Raw genomic sequence first — 16795 nt, forward strand, 5'->3', positions numbered from 1 at the left:
GAGGCTTGAGGGGGTGTGCGATCGGAGGGAGAGCTCCCACCCACGGGCTGGCACTAACCGAGGGGCAAGTACCGAAAGTAGAAAGTACAGCAGGTACCTCCCATTTGTAGCAGGCGTCAGCCTGTGACTATGACTGATATGACTTGTTTCTGCTATCACAACGTAGGCGAAGCGAATAATAACAAGTTTCAGATCCGACGAGCAGTTGAATCTTGAAAAGAGGCTTCTTGCAAACAGATGCAGCAGCAAAATCTCTCATCAGTTTCCCTCTGTTGGGTTGTCCATGTCGTAAAATTACCCCAAGATGAAGCAAGAGTCAGTCACGACAAACACACCCTGGTCCGTCAAGGTATGTACCTCTTTAAAGTGCGTTTGTGCCCTAGCGATTGGCCCTGGTCTTGTTTTTTTTCTGCTAAGGCATGGGGGAATGTGTTGGCCCGTGACGACCTCTCCTGCGACAGACGGGCGAGAAGATGCGATTAACGACCCCTGCCAAAAACCTGTGAAATTGCCCGCCCTGAGCTATTACCGTGCTGTAAGTTGTACCGCTCGCCTGGAGCCGGCTCCACGGTTGGGTTTCTACTTGGGACACGCGCCCAACGGGGACCCCCCAAGCCAAGTCCCACGGCCCTAGAAGCTTGATAAAGAAGCTCCTTTCTAAAAGAAGGGATAGTTGCTGGGTAGGGCTAGCAGCATCCATATCTCCCGTCTCCTATCCCGTCCCGTCCCAAATTACCTACCTACCCAGCCTTATGACCGAGATGCTCATCTCTTGTCATCTCTTGTCCTTCTCTTGCAAATGTTATCCCCCTGGGTTACGTCTGGCCAACAGCAAGAGAATTCCATCCTCAAAAGAAACGTCGGCTTTTCTTTTCTTCTGCGGCAAGATTCCAGAACTTGCTACACACGCCCCCCCCCCGAATGGTTTGCTTTTTTTCTTCTCTTTTGTTTCCTGTCTTACCCAGTGCCGAAGGACAACCAGAAAAAACTTTTTCATGAAAAAATTCTTACAAGTGTTAAAAAGAAAAGAAACATCATTTTTACTCAAAAAAAAAAAAATTTCGTGGTCACACGATAATTTTTCGTGATGCTGCCTGTATTCGTTCAAGCCTTCAACCTATCCAACGGCACCAGTCAGGGATCCAATCATGCAAAAGCTTCATCTTCAACAAATGGTCGACTGCGTATCTCTGACGTCGGTGCGCTTGCTCCGTGATCAGCGTGACTTCATCCTGCAGCCAGAAGACGCGCTTGCACATGGTACCCTTGAGTCTCACCTACGGCCAGTCCATGTCCATTCTAACCCATGCCCGGCCTGTCGTCGCCCTGGCCATCATCCGCATAACACACCTCCCTTGTCAATGCGATTAATTAGAAAGATAGCCCGCGCGTCTCGTCTCAACTCAACTCAATGGAATGGGTGCTCTCTCATGTCTGTTGTATTCATACAACTCAGGTATGCAGCATAATTGCTCGTGATAATCAAAACCATTTATCCGTGTCCTGTCCTTGCCTTGCCTTGCCTTGCCTTCCTTACTCCTGGTAATGCCGTGTCCGTTCCCTTTTGCCAATTTCCTCTCCCTTGCTCGACACTCTTTGGTTCGCTTCATTATCATCTATCAGAAAAAAAAAGGACCACAAAATTCCACAAACGCCGCAAATATGCATAACTCAGGACACGTCCTCTTCCTCATGCGCACTCGTACATTGCAATGAATCCTCATGCATGCATGCACGCACTTGCTCTACCTCGCCTTAGGCAAAGCTGTCTTCTGCGTTCCACCGGCTGCTCCTCAACGTGTCAATCCCGTGATTCGTCTCAGGTTCAACCGCCGCATCCTTGCAGCTTGGAGCATCGTCGCCGACAAGTGTCTCGTCTGGTAGCAGGCCCTCGGCCACCAGCGTCTGAAACACCCCATCCTTGGCAAGAACCGCCTCTCGGTTGATGGCGAGGCCATCCAGCTTTCGTAATCTCTTGCAGCTCGCCACAAACACGATTTGGTGCAACCTTCGCCTCAACTTGGTCATCTCGTCCAGTCGCTTAGCAAACAGCTCGTCCCGCTCAACATCGGCATCAGGGAGCACGAACGGATCTACGGCTTCGTTGCGATCCCTGGAAACCATCACCTGCATCGTGGGGTAGAAGCCGATTGTTACCGGGTTATCTCTCAGGTCGAGTTGTGTGAGATGGGGGAACTCGATGAGCAGCTCCGTTACCATGGTCGAGTCGGCAAGTCGGTTGCCGGCCACCAAGAGCTTCTTCAAACGGGGAATGAAGCGAAGCGGCTCCAGGTCACGAATCGCGTTGAAATTGACGTTCAACGTCCGAAGGTTGGGCATCAGCTGGCCCAGGTTGTCTGGCAATGCTTGGAGGCCACAGTTCGCCAGCTCCAGGAGCTGAAGGTTGAGGAAGTCAACCGTCGGCTCAAACGAGCCCAAGTAGTTCCCAGAAAGGAAGAGCTTTCGGACCTCATAAGCTTCCGACAAGAAACTGAGATCAAGCGATTGTTCACCATACTGCTCTCTGAGGCTCAGGCTGTCAAGTCGTCGAGCTCGGTTGAAGCCCTCCAGGTCAACAATGCGGTTGCGATCAGCATGCAGCGAGTGCAAGTTGGGTAGGTTGCTAATATCCAGAGAGGTGAGTTTGTTGTCGCTGAGATCCAATTGACGAAGCCCCTTGACGTCTGTAGCCACCGTGAAGCCTTCGAGCCTGTTCTTGGAGAGCCTCAGTCGTACCAGCGCTGGTGCAAGTTCCAGATTCCGAACTGACGAGATTTGGTTGCCGCTCAGATCTAGCTCAGTGAGGCGCTCCATCTTGACTCGTGAAAAGTCGACTTCCTCGATCAGGTTATCCCGAGCTCGAAGAGTAAGGAGTCCATCGTGGGTGTCAAGTCCATCGAGGCTTGTCAGTTGGTTGTTGTCAGCCTTGATGCTTCGCAAGTGTACTAGACCCTTGAGTGCCGACAGGCTCTTGACCTCGTTGCCGGAAATATCCACGTATTGAAGGTTCATCAAGTGATCCCACGACGTCAACTCAGTGAGCATGTTCTGTGACACCTTGAGCTGCCGCACACTTGACGGCACACCATCCAGATGTCCCAGCGTGTTCTTGGAAGCATCCAAAGTCACCAGCTTGCCGCAGAATTGATCAAGCATGTGAAGGCTTCCTAGCCGCTTCTCATGCAAATCCAAGTCTGTAATGTCCTCCCAGTAGGGTTCGTAGGGCTCAACCTCACTAAGCTTGTCCACAAGTTCCCGTATCGTCATGGACATGACCTTCTTAGAGCCATCACCGGTTGCCATGTGTCGACGTCCCATAACATAGCTGACCTCAAAGCCGAACGACTGGTCCGAGTTGTTAAGAGTGAACTCAGACAATGGGCTAAGGGAGAGCTTTCCAACGTTTTGCCCGAGAAGAGCGCTGTCATCCGGAGGAACTGACAGCAGGTTGTTGTTACGTGGCGTGTGGTTGACGATGAAGCTAAGGCTGGCACGACGGCCATCGGGTGTCTTGTGGCTGATGACGCTCGTCTCACCAATGATGCTGATTTGTCTGTCTTCAGTCGGGACTTCAATTGTGCTCTCCTCGTCCTGTTCGTCAATGCGCGACACAGGTCTTGGGATGAAAGCCGGGCCGCTGGAAGCAACACTTCGTGATACAGCACGGTTACTGCGCACTGATCCTTGGCCGCCGTTCTTGAGGGCTGACTTGCCAATGCTGGGATAACCTGGTGATTTCTTGGGGGTTGGATTGGAGCTGAGATGTCCCTCCGGCAGTTCTGGGTCGTCCTCAAGAGTGTCCAAGTCTTCTGCCACCACGTCCTGGATGACGGATGCCACTGGCGAGGAAAACGTGATAGTGAGGTTGCGTCTCTTTGTGGTCGTCGAGGGCGTGTTGCTGGCCTGGTCGTAATGAATATCGGTCGAGCCTTCAACCGACTCATTCATCTCCAACTCTGAATCCTCCATGACGCGCGCATCCAGTTTCTGAAACTCTTCTCGAGCAAGGCTTGCCACGTTCGGGCTGAGTTGTCCATCGGGAGACAAGGTGGTGTAGCCTCGACTGGACCGAGGCCGTGGTGCCCTGGAAGGGCTGACTGGTGACCTTGCCTGGCTTGGGCTGCCTGCTGCGTCCGTTTTCTTAGCTGTGGTCAACTGCAGGTTTTGCATCTCCCTGGTTAGGTCAACAGAGAGATCTGGAATGCTAGCGAATGGGTCATCCTCGCTATCTGAGGGCAGGATGTTGCTGGACCGGCGACGAGTTGGTGTTTCCTTCTTCTTGATCCAAATGTTATTCTGCTTGTCCAGATACATACTGCCAACTCGATCTGGGATAAGATGTGATACGCTTTCCGGCATAATGGTCTTGCGCGTGTCAGAACCACGAGAAGATCCTGTTGGATATGTCGAAGCGGCCGAGGAATGAGAATGGTAGTCTCGTGTCGGGCTTGGAGGCGTGCCATTGTGAGCAGGATTGAAGGACAACCGAATGTTAGGCGGGTCACTGATGGCCTCATCGTCGGTGGTATATGGAACATCGGATCTGGTGCGCGAGTTCTCGTCAATCTGGCGTTCAATCTCCAAAGCAGCGCGGATCGCATCCTGTGCGAGGCCCATAGATCGCATGGATGAGGAGATGATATCCCCCATGTCGCTCAGTTCCTGATACTTTTTCAATCGGTTGATGAGCTCAGGGTCTTCTTGACGCTGCGGAAGTCTCGTCACAGGTCTGCCCTCACGGCTGGGAGGTCGAGAGAAAGGCTCCCCCGTCGATTGGTAAGAGGAGTCAGGGTCCTCAGCAGAGGGCGTACACTCGGCTTCCGATTCCTCCACGCTTGACAAGACAGGCGGCTTCACCTGGTTGCGGATCATGGCCATGATCTGAGCAGCCTGGTCAACAAAGTCCTGAGTCCTAATCGACGGCTTCCGGTCTGTCTCGCCAGGAGCATCGCTGGCCATGCTCTCGTTCTGAAGTGGCCGGATTGGGGACTTCTTCGGTAGTTGGCGGGTATCGCCGTCCTCGGAATTGGCCACCGGGCTTTGATCACTGCGTTGTGAAGACCCGCGACTTGGTGTAGGGCTACGAGGTCGAAGAATGGTTCTCATAGCAAGAACACTTGGGTTCGCCAATTGGAAGTCTCCAGGTCGAGCATCCTTGCGCTTCTTCCCCATGGCCGATTGCATGTCGCGAGATGCGGATTCTACACCTTCCAGCCAGTCTTCACGACCAAAGGCGATATCGGAACGATGAAGTGTGCGTCGACGCTTGGGCGTAGGATCTTTAGACGGTGAGGTCCGCGCCCTCTTGCCCTCTGAGCCAGAGTCACGCTTGGGGGTACTGGCATTGTCTGGGCCGCCCTTTGCCGAACTGAGATTCTTTCGAATCACGCTAGAAGTCGAAAATGTCCGGTGGTGTTTGCTGCTAGACGAAGACATGGACTTGTTTCGTCGCCTGCGAACAAGGAGCTCAGAATCATCTCCAGGGGACTCTGGGTACTCAAATAATGGCTCGACGGGGTGTGACGAGAGAGGGTTGGGAGCGGCGTTCTCTTTATCCGAGTAGGGGGATCCTGCTTGTGAGACATAAGAAATGTCCTCACTGAATTCGTATCCTTCGAGATCGCTTCCACCAAACTGGCTGACTGACCTCATGCCAGGCGTCTGGTGAGCTTGTGCGACAGGACTAGACGCCACAGGCCCTTGGTGGACTGGAGGGCTCGCCTGGTCTGTATGAGCTGGAGAGCCAAGAGACTGCCGGGATGGGGTTGCAGACATCCCTTCCTCGAATTGACTGATCCGTCGGAGGAGTGTCTGGTTGGTAAAGGTGTCATAAGGGCCGAAGAGCTTTAGAGGGCTTGTAGCGGACGAGGGCCTGTGTCCGGGAGCCATCTGCCGCTTATCGGGGCTGGGGAAAGGAGCCCGAGGCATTGCAGGGCTCAGGTTAAAATAATCGGATTGGTATGGGTTGGTGATTTCCGTCCGGACAGAAGGGAACTGCTTAGGAGTGCTGGCCTGCAGTGACTCTTCAGGAAGCATTCCGCTAGTATCAACGCCCAGGCCCGGGCTCAGGTCGCGATAGCGGAAAGAGCCTTCCCCGGATCGGCCTCCTCTCTGCAAATTCAGGAAGCCTCCCCTGCGTGCGTATTCCTCAGTGTCCTCCATAGAGCCAGATGCTCCCTCGTCAGTCTTGTCGAATCCTGTTTGGGGATCAACAGTCGGGTCGAGCAACATCTGGTTGATGCGTAGAGCCTCGAGTTTCTGTTTCAATGTGTCGGCTGGCAGTTCGATAGGTGCAAAGTCCATCTTGCCATCCTTGTCGCTCTGTTTGCCGATGAGGATCGGGCTAAAGTCCTCGTTGCGAATCACGCTCTGGCCACTAAGTTTCCGAACACTGCCATCCGCATCCTGAGAGGCGCTCAAGCAGCTTTCGTCTCGGTAAATGTCTTCTCGTTGTCGTGAAGGTGTCTCGTCATCTCTTAAGCTGAGTTGGCTCGAAGCCATGGAATCCTCCACATTAAGCTTGTACTTGATTTCTCTCTTCGCCCTCCTGGGGCTTGGGCTTGGTGTAACTTCGTTGGGATATGCTGGTTCTTCGTCCTCAAGTTCATCCAGCTCATCCAAGGCGTCCAGTCCCGTGTTGACGTCGTTGCTGGTGATACGTTGGGGGTACGAGGGTGGGCTAGACGGCATCACTGAAGACTCAGCTTCAGGTTGCTCCTCGTCATCTCCGTAATCTTCGGGGGCGGATGGTGGTTTAAACATGTCTTGAAGGCCGGTCGCAGCGGAGCAAAACAGGTCGCGCTGCTCTCCGTACTGGACGTCCCCGTACACTAGACGTCGCTTCCACTCTGGTGTATCCTGGGGCTTTCCTGGTGACGACTTATGTTGCACCGTGTTATGAACAACAGAACCACTTGTGGAGGCAGAGACAGATCTGCTGGCGTATCTTCCGCGTGAAAGCCTAAACTCCTGCGACGGCTTGGCAATGCGAAGGCTCGAGATGTTGATGTCGTTCTGTGTTCGCTCGCTGAGGACATTGGCGCTGGTATCGTGGGGGTGTGCCAATTGAGGACGCGGACCAAACGTTCTACGCGGTATCCGACTCGGTGTCTCTCTTGACTTGGTCTTGGAGGAGTCGATGTCTTTGAGAGGAGGAAGTTGGACAGCTGATGCATCGGATCCGACCTGGGAGGGCCAGTCCTCGGACAAGGAGTCCAACCAAGCGTGCTCCATGGCGACGCCTCAAAGGGTAAGTCAAGGCAGGAAGTGTCAATGCGACTCCATAAACCAAACAAGAGGAAATGCGATCGACTGCGGGGTCGCAAAGCTTGATGTTGTTTATGCGTCGCGACGTGTGTGTACTCGACCAGGCGAGGGGTGGTAGCGGGATAGTGAAATGAAGATGTATTAAAACACGAGCGAATGGTAGGGATTCAAGAGGTAGCCATGAGGTCTTAACAAGATATCAAACAGAAAGAACCATGTGGAAGTCAAGATCGCGAGGTGATGTTGCGCGTATCCTTGAGCTTAGAGTCTGGAATAAACGAATAAACAAGACAGGGGTGTTGATTGGGGTTCGTTTGGTTGCTGTGTCAACCACGCAGTGGGGAAAAGCATGATACACTACCTAAGCCTCCCTAAATATCATGGCAAAAGATTCAAGTTAAGGTCTAAGAATTTCAAGAAAATCATTATAAATAATTCAAGAATATTAGAGTGTGATTATGCTTCTGTTTCTCTTATTTATCCCCTTATTTGCTTATGGTTAGGCTATTTGGTTAGCCCTTTCTGCGATCTTAGCTGATCGTGGGCGGAATTCCTCCTGCAGATCACGTGCAGGGTCACGATTTCTTTATTTCTAGCTCTCTGCACGCAATCGGCCTGAGCAAACGGTCGGCAAAAGTCTCAACGTCATCTTCCTGAGTCTTCAGGACATCATCCACGGCATGATCAACTTCATTTGACTCCTTTCGCCTGTATTCGAGGCGGCGTGCCGACTTTCACGAAACCACTTTACGCGCTCTCACGTGAGAAACGCGGGGGCGCGTCTCCCCTGGCGACGGCGTGAAAATCAATCAACGGCCAAGCATACAACACAGCGCACAGGTGACGACAAATGCGGGCCGATCAACCGAGATAACGACGTTTTGCGCCTCCTGGAACACTACCGACTTATTTATGTACCTACTCAGGACGACGACCTTTGACAGCGAGGGCAACACCCTCTGACGCCGACATCATGCAGCGCGTCGATCCATCAGCCGATGAGCTTTCGTTAGAATGGGGGGAGGATACGATCTACTGCGAAGCGACATGCGCCCCCGAGGATGTCTTGTATGAGGGATCGGATGACGAGGATTACGATAATCCAATCTCGCGCAAACTACGATACGAAGAAGCTGGGCAGCGATACCTCGACGGAAAGACACCTTTCCTTATTACAGCATCACTTAAGGGCCCGTTCGACTCAAAATCCGGCCGTTGGGTGAACCCGTGGCGATCCAAACACCGCACATCCGGGACATCGCAAGGAGTACGGACATCACCAGGCAAATTATTGAGGTCGGCACAAGTGAAGCGCAATGTGTCAATTCCTGAGACGATCCTCACGGTACCAGGCGACAGCCTAGAGTGCCATTTGCCAAGCCCTGAGAGCCTCAAACAGTCTTCAGTTGCAGGAGGGCATGCGTATTTGGAGGAAGATGAACTAGCTAAGGTCCAAGAGTGGAGGGAAGCGATAGAACCTGGAGATGTGACAAGAGACCGGTTCTGGACATCAACACCACAGTCATCATTGTCAGCGAGAAAGAGGAAGGCAAAGGGATCATCATGGCTAAAGCATTTGGCCACCAAACGACGACGTACAGACAACACCCCTGTCCCACAACGATCACATCCCATCACCATTGTCGACGATCAGGATGACTATGGTGATGCGCCGACTATATCTTTCAACAGCGTCCCGGATCGTCTACCTTCCTCGGCTCTTGCTGCCAACAGATTCTTTGCGCTGTCCCAAGCTAGTGACTGGGAGGGAGATACTCAAGCTGCAACAGACACAGATGAACTGGTTGAGCCAGATCGTCGGTCATCTGCTGTTTCTTCCAACGCCTCGGTCAAGCGCATCTCACCAGTTCGCGATCTCGGGAAATGCGCCCAAGACGAAGAAGCCAAGCATGCAGAAGATGAACTTTCTCGCGATAATACTGCGTCAATGCAGGCTGCCGCCACTTTATCATCGCCGATATCGCAAAGACAACACATGCCAGCCACCGGTCAAAGTACCAATTGTTCTCAACACAGCGTGCAACGACAAAGTCAAATCAAGCCAGCGTCCCCCAGTCAACAACCTTCACAAAACTATGATGCAGAGTCTTATCTGTCCCTATCCTCCTCAGAAGACGATAAATCTTCCAGTCCCTCGCCGGCTTTTGAAACACAAGAAGATCAAAGCTTCTGCTTCAAGATGCGCCCAAAGCATATCGCATTAACTGAAATCGTCGAAACAAGTTCTCTTGTTCCAACATCAGTATCTGCTGGAGATCTCCAGACCAGCGTCAGTGAAGAGGAATCTTGGTCCGGCTTGTCATCTGTGGACGAAGCCTCTGGAGTACTCGCCCAGGACGACGATACACCTCGAGGCAAGCCCAACACCGAGGGGCTGGATATCAATATGGCCGATGCCCCTGTTACCGGACCGATGGACTTGGACAAGCCGGGAATGTCAAGTGATCTGTCGTCAATTTCCAGTCAAGAGTTTACTGGGTTCGATCTCTCTGAAGAAACACCGGACGACCCTTGCGAGGTAGATACTGCCAGCGATTCGTCCGAGACTGGGTCAGACACAGCGATAATGTCTTCTCCTACGCCAGAGGAAGAGATGGTCAAGATTGTCGATACCGAGTCTTCCAGTGGCTCCGAAGAGCCGGATGCCGAACCACAAAGGGAGGCAATCTACGTTGCGGTTGTAGACGACAATTCGGGCCGAGTTAAAGAGACGACAGATTCCGAGGACGAAACGACGGAAGACGAAACCGGCCAGGAGGAAGGAGATTCTACGAATTCATCAACGGCATCCGGGAACAAGTCTGCACAAGTTTCGCCTCAAAAGGACCAGAACAAGGCATCGTCAGTTCAGTGTACACCACCTCAAGCCAACACTTCAATCGCCAGCCCTTCCCACGGAGTTTCCCTCCTGAAGAGCTCTGTGAAGAAACACATTTCGCAGAGTTCTTGGTCAAAGTTCGCTCGCATTGCCGAGAGCCCTCTCGCGTCACCCACCGCTCGCCGTTTGCAGCGCAAAGAAAGCAATACTCCATTGCCCAACACCCCGGTTACAACCAAGGTATTGAGCCGGATTGGATCGAATGCACGCGTTCCTCCCTCGCAGAAGCAACTGTCGAGCCCCATCAATGGAGATGAAAATGGCTATCAAACAGTGCCGAGTCCCAATCCCGGGCCCAAAGCTGTAGAATTGGAGCAAACGCCATCTTCAATCATGCCGCCCATTGGTATTCATGTCATTGAAGCTACGACGCCCCAATTGGAAGTTCAACAAACGCCTCCAAGGGCACACGATGCCATGGATGTTGACCAGCAAGACCCCAAAGGAGACTTGCCAGTTCCCTTTTCTCAGCAGAGTCCTTGGGCGGAAAGCAAGCTATCACAATACGCATCAATGGCAATGGATCGACTGCCTACAATCGATAGCGCTCAAGAATCTACTCCGCTGAACAAGACACACGACTCGTTGGCGATGACATCTCCAGCAGCTCAGACCCCCTGGACAGAGGGGACGACCCGGATGCCCATGATGGGACAGACACACATACCAACCACTGCCGAGGAAGATCACATGGCAGTTGATGTGCCAAACACTCCTGAGATGGCATTGAATGCCAATGCTCAAGTTCAGAACGAGGCTCCGGTTATCACCCCAGCTCCAGTCGCTCGACCTGCTATGCCTGAACCGCAGTTTTCCGTCAAGTCATTCGCTTCGTTCATGTCTTCTCCCGAAAGCCGCCCTCGTAAAGTCAGACGGGCCAGCTGGAGAGATTCAGGTTCTCGTCTTCCCAGCACACAGGGCATTTTGGCCTCGGCGACCAAGAACCCCTGGGAACGCAACAGTTCACAGCGTCGTGTGTCATGGGCGCCTCTACCTCATGAAACCGAGGGACAGGAAAGCATACCGGCAACGCCAACGCCTTTGGCAGTCCCAGCCCGCGCAGCGTCCCCTCCACCCACAACCCCAATCGAGGACCTCCCTACCTCCGAGGACGCCAAGTTCCGCAAGCACTTCAACGCTGTAGCCCGTCGGAGCAGCATGGCCCATGGGAACGCCTTTTACCAGCGCCTACTACCCTCGGAGTCGCAGCGGACAGTCGGAAGTCCTGAACCGGACGCTATGGCGGAGACGTTTGTCACGGCCGACCAACTCCGACAGAAGCAGCAGCAGCAAAACAGCAACCAGCACCACTTGGCGGATCACACTAAGAGCGACCGCGAGACGGATGAGTCACAGGATCCTCTGGACATGGTGGAGGACGTTTTCCGCGAGATGGGCGACTTTCTGGAGAAGTGGGATGTGGACAACACCAAGACACCCCAACCCGCTCAGGGGCCACAGAGCCCTTGGTGAATGGTCAACCAACAAATGCACGTTTTTTTTTAAAGGCGCTATGGAAAGCCTTGTTTTTCTCGGAAGCCACGGCAAGGACAGATATCAGGCGAAAGGATTTGAAATGGGGGGTTTTTTTTTTCGTGAATGAATTATTATTCACGTATCGGTACACCGGTCGGACAAAGCATGTCAAGGAGTTCAGGGGGAAAGGCAAGGCAAGGCAAAACGGACGACACGATTCCATGACACGAGGATGGGTGTTTACCCAACAGTTGGGCGTTTGTATGCAAAGATACCTCGAGTAGACAATTTTTTTTTGTTTCATATTCAAAAAGCTGCATAAGATGAAAACTCTGTCTATGTCTTCACGTGGTTGAATAGTCGAAGCTCTACGGTCGTGATACTACAGGCCTACGATTATCTTGAAACTACGTAAAAAGAAACATTTCTCGACACCGCCCCTCGTAATATCAATGATGACGAAGAAGCAAAAACCCTATTCTTGTCTCAGGGGGGACCATCAAAAACGTGCATCCTGTGCCCCCTACGTTGGCTGTCAGAGCCCATGAGTGCGCGATGCCGTAGCTGATTCGCCAGATGGTTCCCCGGGGTATTGTTTCCAACATAACCTACGCCGCGGGCCAATATGCCAGGAACTGATGAGCCGAGTAATACTCTTTTCCAACAAATCTCCCCGAGCTGCCAAGATAAGGGGAGAAGGGTACAAGAACAGCTGTCGGAGTACATCTCAGCCCTGGACACACGCCCCCCATGGCAACCACGACTAGGCGCGCAGGGCCGCCGCCATCTGGGGTCCCGGGGAGCACATGGCTGCGAGGGAGGCCTTCTGTGGCCGGGTCGCGGATCGACGATGGTGCTCGATCGAGAGTGCGGTGAAGCTCGGCCGGCGTCAGCGGACGTTCCGGGTGGCAGGGAGATTAACGTCGGTGAGGAACGAAGCCTAGAGTGTTCCCAGTCCCAAGATTCCGGTAACAGGTACCCTGGAGATGATCCTACTCAGGGGGATTCGACCTCCGTGTTGAAAGGTATGAGGCCAAGTGGTTGACGACGTCTCAGGGCTGAATATCTCGGGGCGACGCCGGCGGAGCGACGGGTGGAGCACACTGCCCGTCCAGTCCGGTCCCGGGACGGGATGCCTGCGCTGGAGGAGACAGCTTATTAGTCGGATCCGAGAGGGCGTGGCCCACGCAACATGTTGTAGCAATCCTGCTGTTCCCTCTGCCAATAACTAGGGTTGTCGTCTCTTGTCTCCTCTGTCACCAACTCCGACTAGGGTGGTCGCTGCAAGAGCAAGCCCCATCTTCTAGAGTCAGACGACATCGAGCTTTGTGGGCTTGTACCCATCTGTTCCACCTTCATCTGCTCAGGGAGGGCAGTCCGTGTGTGCTGGACCAGATACAGGAGAGGTTGAGGGTGGGGGAACATTGGGACTCGAGCATGATCGAGACCGTGCCCCTACTCCCGCGGATATCCAGATTTGAATCTCTGGGCGTCGGGCTGTGGGAGATGTGGTTAAACTTTCCCATATGGTGGACATGGCTGTCAGACCAGACTAGCCTCGAGAAGTAGAGGCAGCACACGACAACCTCGTGTGATTATCGTTCCAAAGAGCTTCTCGCTTCCCCTTCCCCTGAATTGGCGTTGGCCCAACGATGAAGAGCCTGTCTCACTTGTGACAATTTAGCTCGCCTCGTCATTCTAAATGCAACGGGGGAATTCGCGCCTCCAGAATAATGAAGACCGGCCGGGGTTTGAGATTGAGTTTTGAGCGTCATGGAGCGGGCAGTCGAGGCACGTTGTCGATAGACGAGCCACGATTGGCCGGTTGCGGCTCGGCGGGCGATATGCACATCTCCAGGCCAAGGAGGCGAACATGCCTCTGACAAGATAGGGAATGTCTCGCTAAAAGTCGGGGTAGATCAGCGGCTCGACTTATTGGACAATGGCAACCGGGATGGAGCAGGGAAGGCCGGGCAGAACTGCCTTGGTTCGCTGGGTGTCTTGCAAGATGGAGGTTGAGGAGGAGACGGCGGGATGGGACGTGCCGCCAGTAGCTGGGTTCTTGGTGGTGGAGAGGTGTTGGATGGTCGGCTTATCAAAGCCCGCTTCTCCCGCAACCAAGCAAGTTGAGGCCTTGGTTTGGTTGTTTCGCGCACAAAATTCTGCAGAAAAATTGTGTGCGTGAAACGAAACAAAGTTCATCTTGTTCCATGCTCTTCTGCAACCCTTGCACCGTCCGGGCCGCCGGGGAAGTCGGACCAACAAAGTAGCATTGAATCGACGCCGCCGTGATGTCCATGCCATGTATGCACTGCGTCCTAGGGTAAGGTCAATGCTTGCGCCCCCTCTGTCGGATCAAGGGCATCGATCATGAGACGGCCAACTCAATTCCACCGTTCACAGGATGCAGCATCCTCATGGTCTTGCTGCAGAGCACTTGCAGGGCCGTTGACAGCCGCGCTGTGCTTGGATAAATTCCCAGCCTGCTGTTTTGGTCCGGCTGTTTCTTGCGGATCGTCTCGCAGCACGCGCATGGTCGCATATCTAGGCGGGGCCAGGGCATGGCATGGCAGGGCATTCTGTCTGAGCATATCGACGGTTGCTTCGTGGATTCCCGCATCTAAAAACACGCCCCTAAATCAAAGAAGGTTATGCAGAAGAGGAAAAAGAAAGGAGCAGAGATAGCGTCCCGCGCCAATCAACCCTACTTTGAGATGGATACAGTGCAGTACCGGGTACCTACCTCATCCAAAGCTTGAGGCCATGGCACGTAGCAAGATATGGATGGATCACGGATCGACAGCCAAGCGGAAGTTGCCAGAGAGCCGTCTCATCTCAATACTGTACACGATCCAGGGGACATGAGCCCGAGATCAAGCGCGCACGAGGTCGGTGCGGAGGCGTATGGGTGAGGGTTGGAAAAGAAAGGGTGTCGCATCTCCCGTCTCACGCCAGCCAGCCAGCCCTGAACCGAACCATTCAACAGGGTCAGCCAGAAAACGTGTCTCGAGGGTTTCATTGTGTCATAACACAGAGCTGATGAGCGATGAGTTGGCTATGATGATGGAATGAGATGACGAGGCTCAGAGCCATTTGTGGGCAGAAGCTTCAAGCTCGGTCAGCGACTGAAAGCTTTGGACGTGGCAAGGCGACACCGGGCGAGACTGCTAATGGTCGCAAGTGACATGTTGTGCGAATGTGTAAGCTCCAGACCGGGAGAGCATGAACCAATCCAAGCCATGTGCGTCTAAGGAAATGCCACCAAAGAATGCCACGGGGGTCATGGTGCCACGGTGCCACGAGAGAGGGTGAGAGATATCCGTCCGTCCTCCGGAGACGGCATCCGGGCGATCGCTTCTTCGGCAGCAGGTCGCAATGACAAGGCGGTTGTTGTTGGGTGTTGGACGATACTCTCAAGTGCACAAAGAAGAACTCACACTGTTGGGCCGACTGACCAAGAGCCGCCCCAAGATGTCATGATCTTGGCGGGCGGCCTGGGGCATCACATGACACCCCCCAGCTTCCAATGCCCACCAAACGGAAAGAGAGCCCCGCACTAGATCGAATCGAGACGCCGTTTCAATCGCGCATACAGAAACATCCATCCCATCCCATCTCACAGACCACCAGATGCAACCGACTGGGGTCGAGATTCGAGCCAGCACCAGCCTGAGGGCGAGGGCCCTGGTGGGGACGGTGCGATAACGGGGGAAAATGACGAGATGCGTTGAGAGTGGTCCGTCTCTTGCAGCGCGTCTGCTCGTTTCGTGGCGCGAAAACGGAGCAGTCCGAGAGAGAGGGAGCGTTTTTTTAGGCGCGGCTAGCTCAGAGCTGAAAGGGAGCACGCAGGTTAAGAAATAAACGAGACACCAGAACGGCAGAGAATATAAACTAACTCATCTAAGATTTAATAGATAATTTTCTATAATTATAATAAAACTCTTAGAAATATCTTAAAATAATTATAATACTTTAGAGATCTTTTATCTATTTTTCTTAATTTTATTGATTATATTTAGAGAAGGGTAAGTAAATCTGTTTGTTGTATTGGTGTCTCGTTTTTTCCTTGACCCGGGTGGGGAGAAATGCATCGAGGGAGCCGGCAATGGATGGAAGGGGTCTGAAACTCTGCGCCACCCGTCGTCGCTTGTTCCCCGTGGCCCTTGTTGAAGCTTTTGCGCCGTCATGAAAACAAGCTATTATCCCGGGGTCATGACCTCTCGTAAGCCCCTCTACCAAGTCAGCAGCTCAGAAAAAGGAAGACGACTAAAAAAATAATCTGGCCAATCATGACAACCAATTCATCAGATCAATCTCGTAAATCGCCACCGTATTCCCTTGTCCGCCGTGTCCGGTGAACAAATCCAGAGCCCCAGGCTTGGGTAATAGGGACGGGGCCGTTCCCTGCTGTTGGGCAGCGTGACCTTGCCTTGGGGCCCAAGGGAAAAATCCAGAAAAATGACCAAAGAATGACCCAGAGATGATCCTGGCGAAGCCGAAGACGGGGTCCGGGTCCGCCAAGAGGTGACAAAATACGTCAGCCTTGGCCTCCTCAGTCAGTTCCATTCCATGAGCCACTCAATGGAACTCTATCTCGATTTCCCGCGGCCTGTCTGAACTGTGTCTTTGATTAGGAACTCGGAAATAACTACGGGTATCGGTAACCAAACATTGGTCAAAGTTGCTGAGTCTGTTTCTCTCAGCAAGATCGCGAGGTGAGTCTCGTCTTATTCCTTCACCCTCGGACAGGGCAGCCCAGCAGCCTCCACAACGCTCCAGCCTCTTGTTCACGCCTGCAGCCGCGGACTGGGAGCCAAGGCGGGTCCCGGAAGATTCGAGACAGGGGACCAGAGGCGTTGTGAGGGCGTCCAATGGCTGCCACCTGGGACTGGATGATAAGGTCATGCATGGGGGATCTGACGCTTCATGGAGACCGACCTACGGTATGGCAGCGGAGTGTCCTATTACAGCGGGACTCTTGGACGGTAGGCGGTGCAGATTGGAGAAGCAATTAGCATTGCCTGATTGGCATTGGCAGGATATTGGCAAATATTGGCAAACTGCGGTCATGGACTGATGTATGCGCGTGTTGTCGATTATGGGAAGAGTTGGACGGCGAATGGGATGAGATGCGATAGGACGACCAGTCACGGG

At 53.3% G+C, this 16795-nt stretch overlaps 2 protein-coding genes across 2 annotated transcripts; one reads left to right on the forward strand and one right to left on the reverse strand.

Annotated features, from left to right (window-relative positions):
• Positions 1-1755: 1755 nt before the first annotated feature.
• Positions 1756-7233, reverse strand: NECHADRAFT_29779 (uncharacterized protein; the record flags this gene model as incomplete). The annotated part of the gene is made up of 1 exon (XM_003049747.1): positions 1756-7233. The coding sequence occupies one exon, from the start codon at positions 7231-7233 to the stop codon at positions 1756-1758; it is 5478 nt and encodes a 1825-aa protein (XP_003049793.1).
• A 1006-nt stretch (positions 7234-8239) lies between these two features.
• NECHADRAFT_29772 (uncharacterized protein) lies at positions 8240-11638 on the forward strand (the record flags this gene model as incomplete). Its single annotated transcript, XM_003049533.1, has 3 exons — positions 8240-9023; positions 9162-10096; positions 10298-11638. The coding sequence occupies 3 exons, from the start codon at positions 8240-8242 to the stop codon at positions 11636-11638; spliced, it is 3060 nt and encodes a 1019-aa protein (XP_003049579.1).
• Positions 11639-16795: the final 5157 nt, after the last annotated feature.

The sequence above is a fragment of the Fusarium vanettenii genome (assembly GCF_000151355.1).
Source record: "Fusarium vanettenii 77-13-4 chromosome 1 genomic scaffold NECHAsca_8_chr1_1_0, whole genome shotgun sequence".
In the NCBI taxonomy this organism is placed as follows: Eukaryota; Fungi; Ascomycota; class Sordariomycetes; order Hypocreales; family Nectriaceae; genus Fusarium; species Fusarium vanettenii.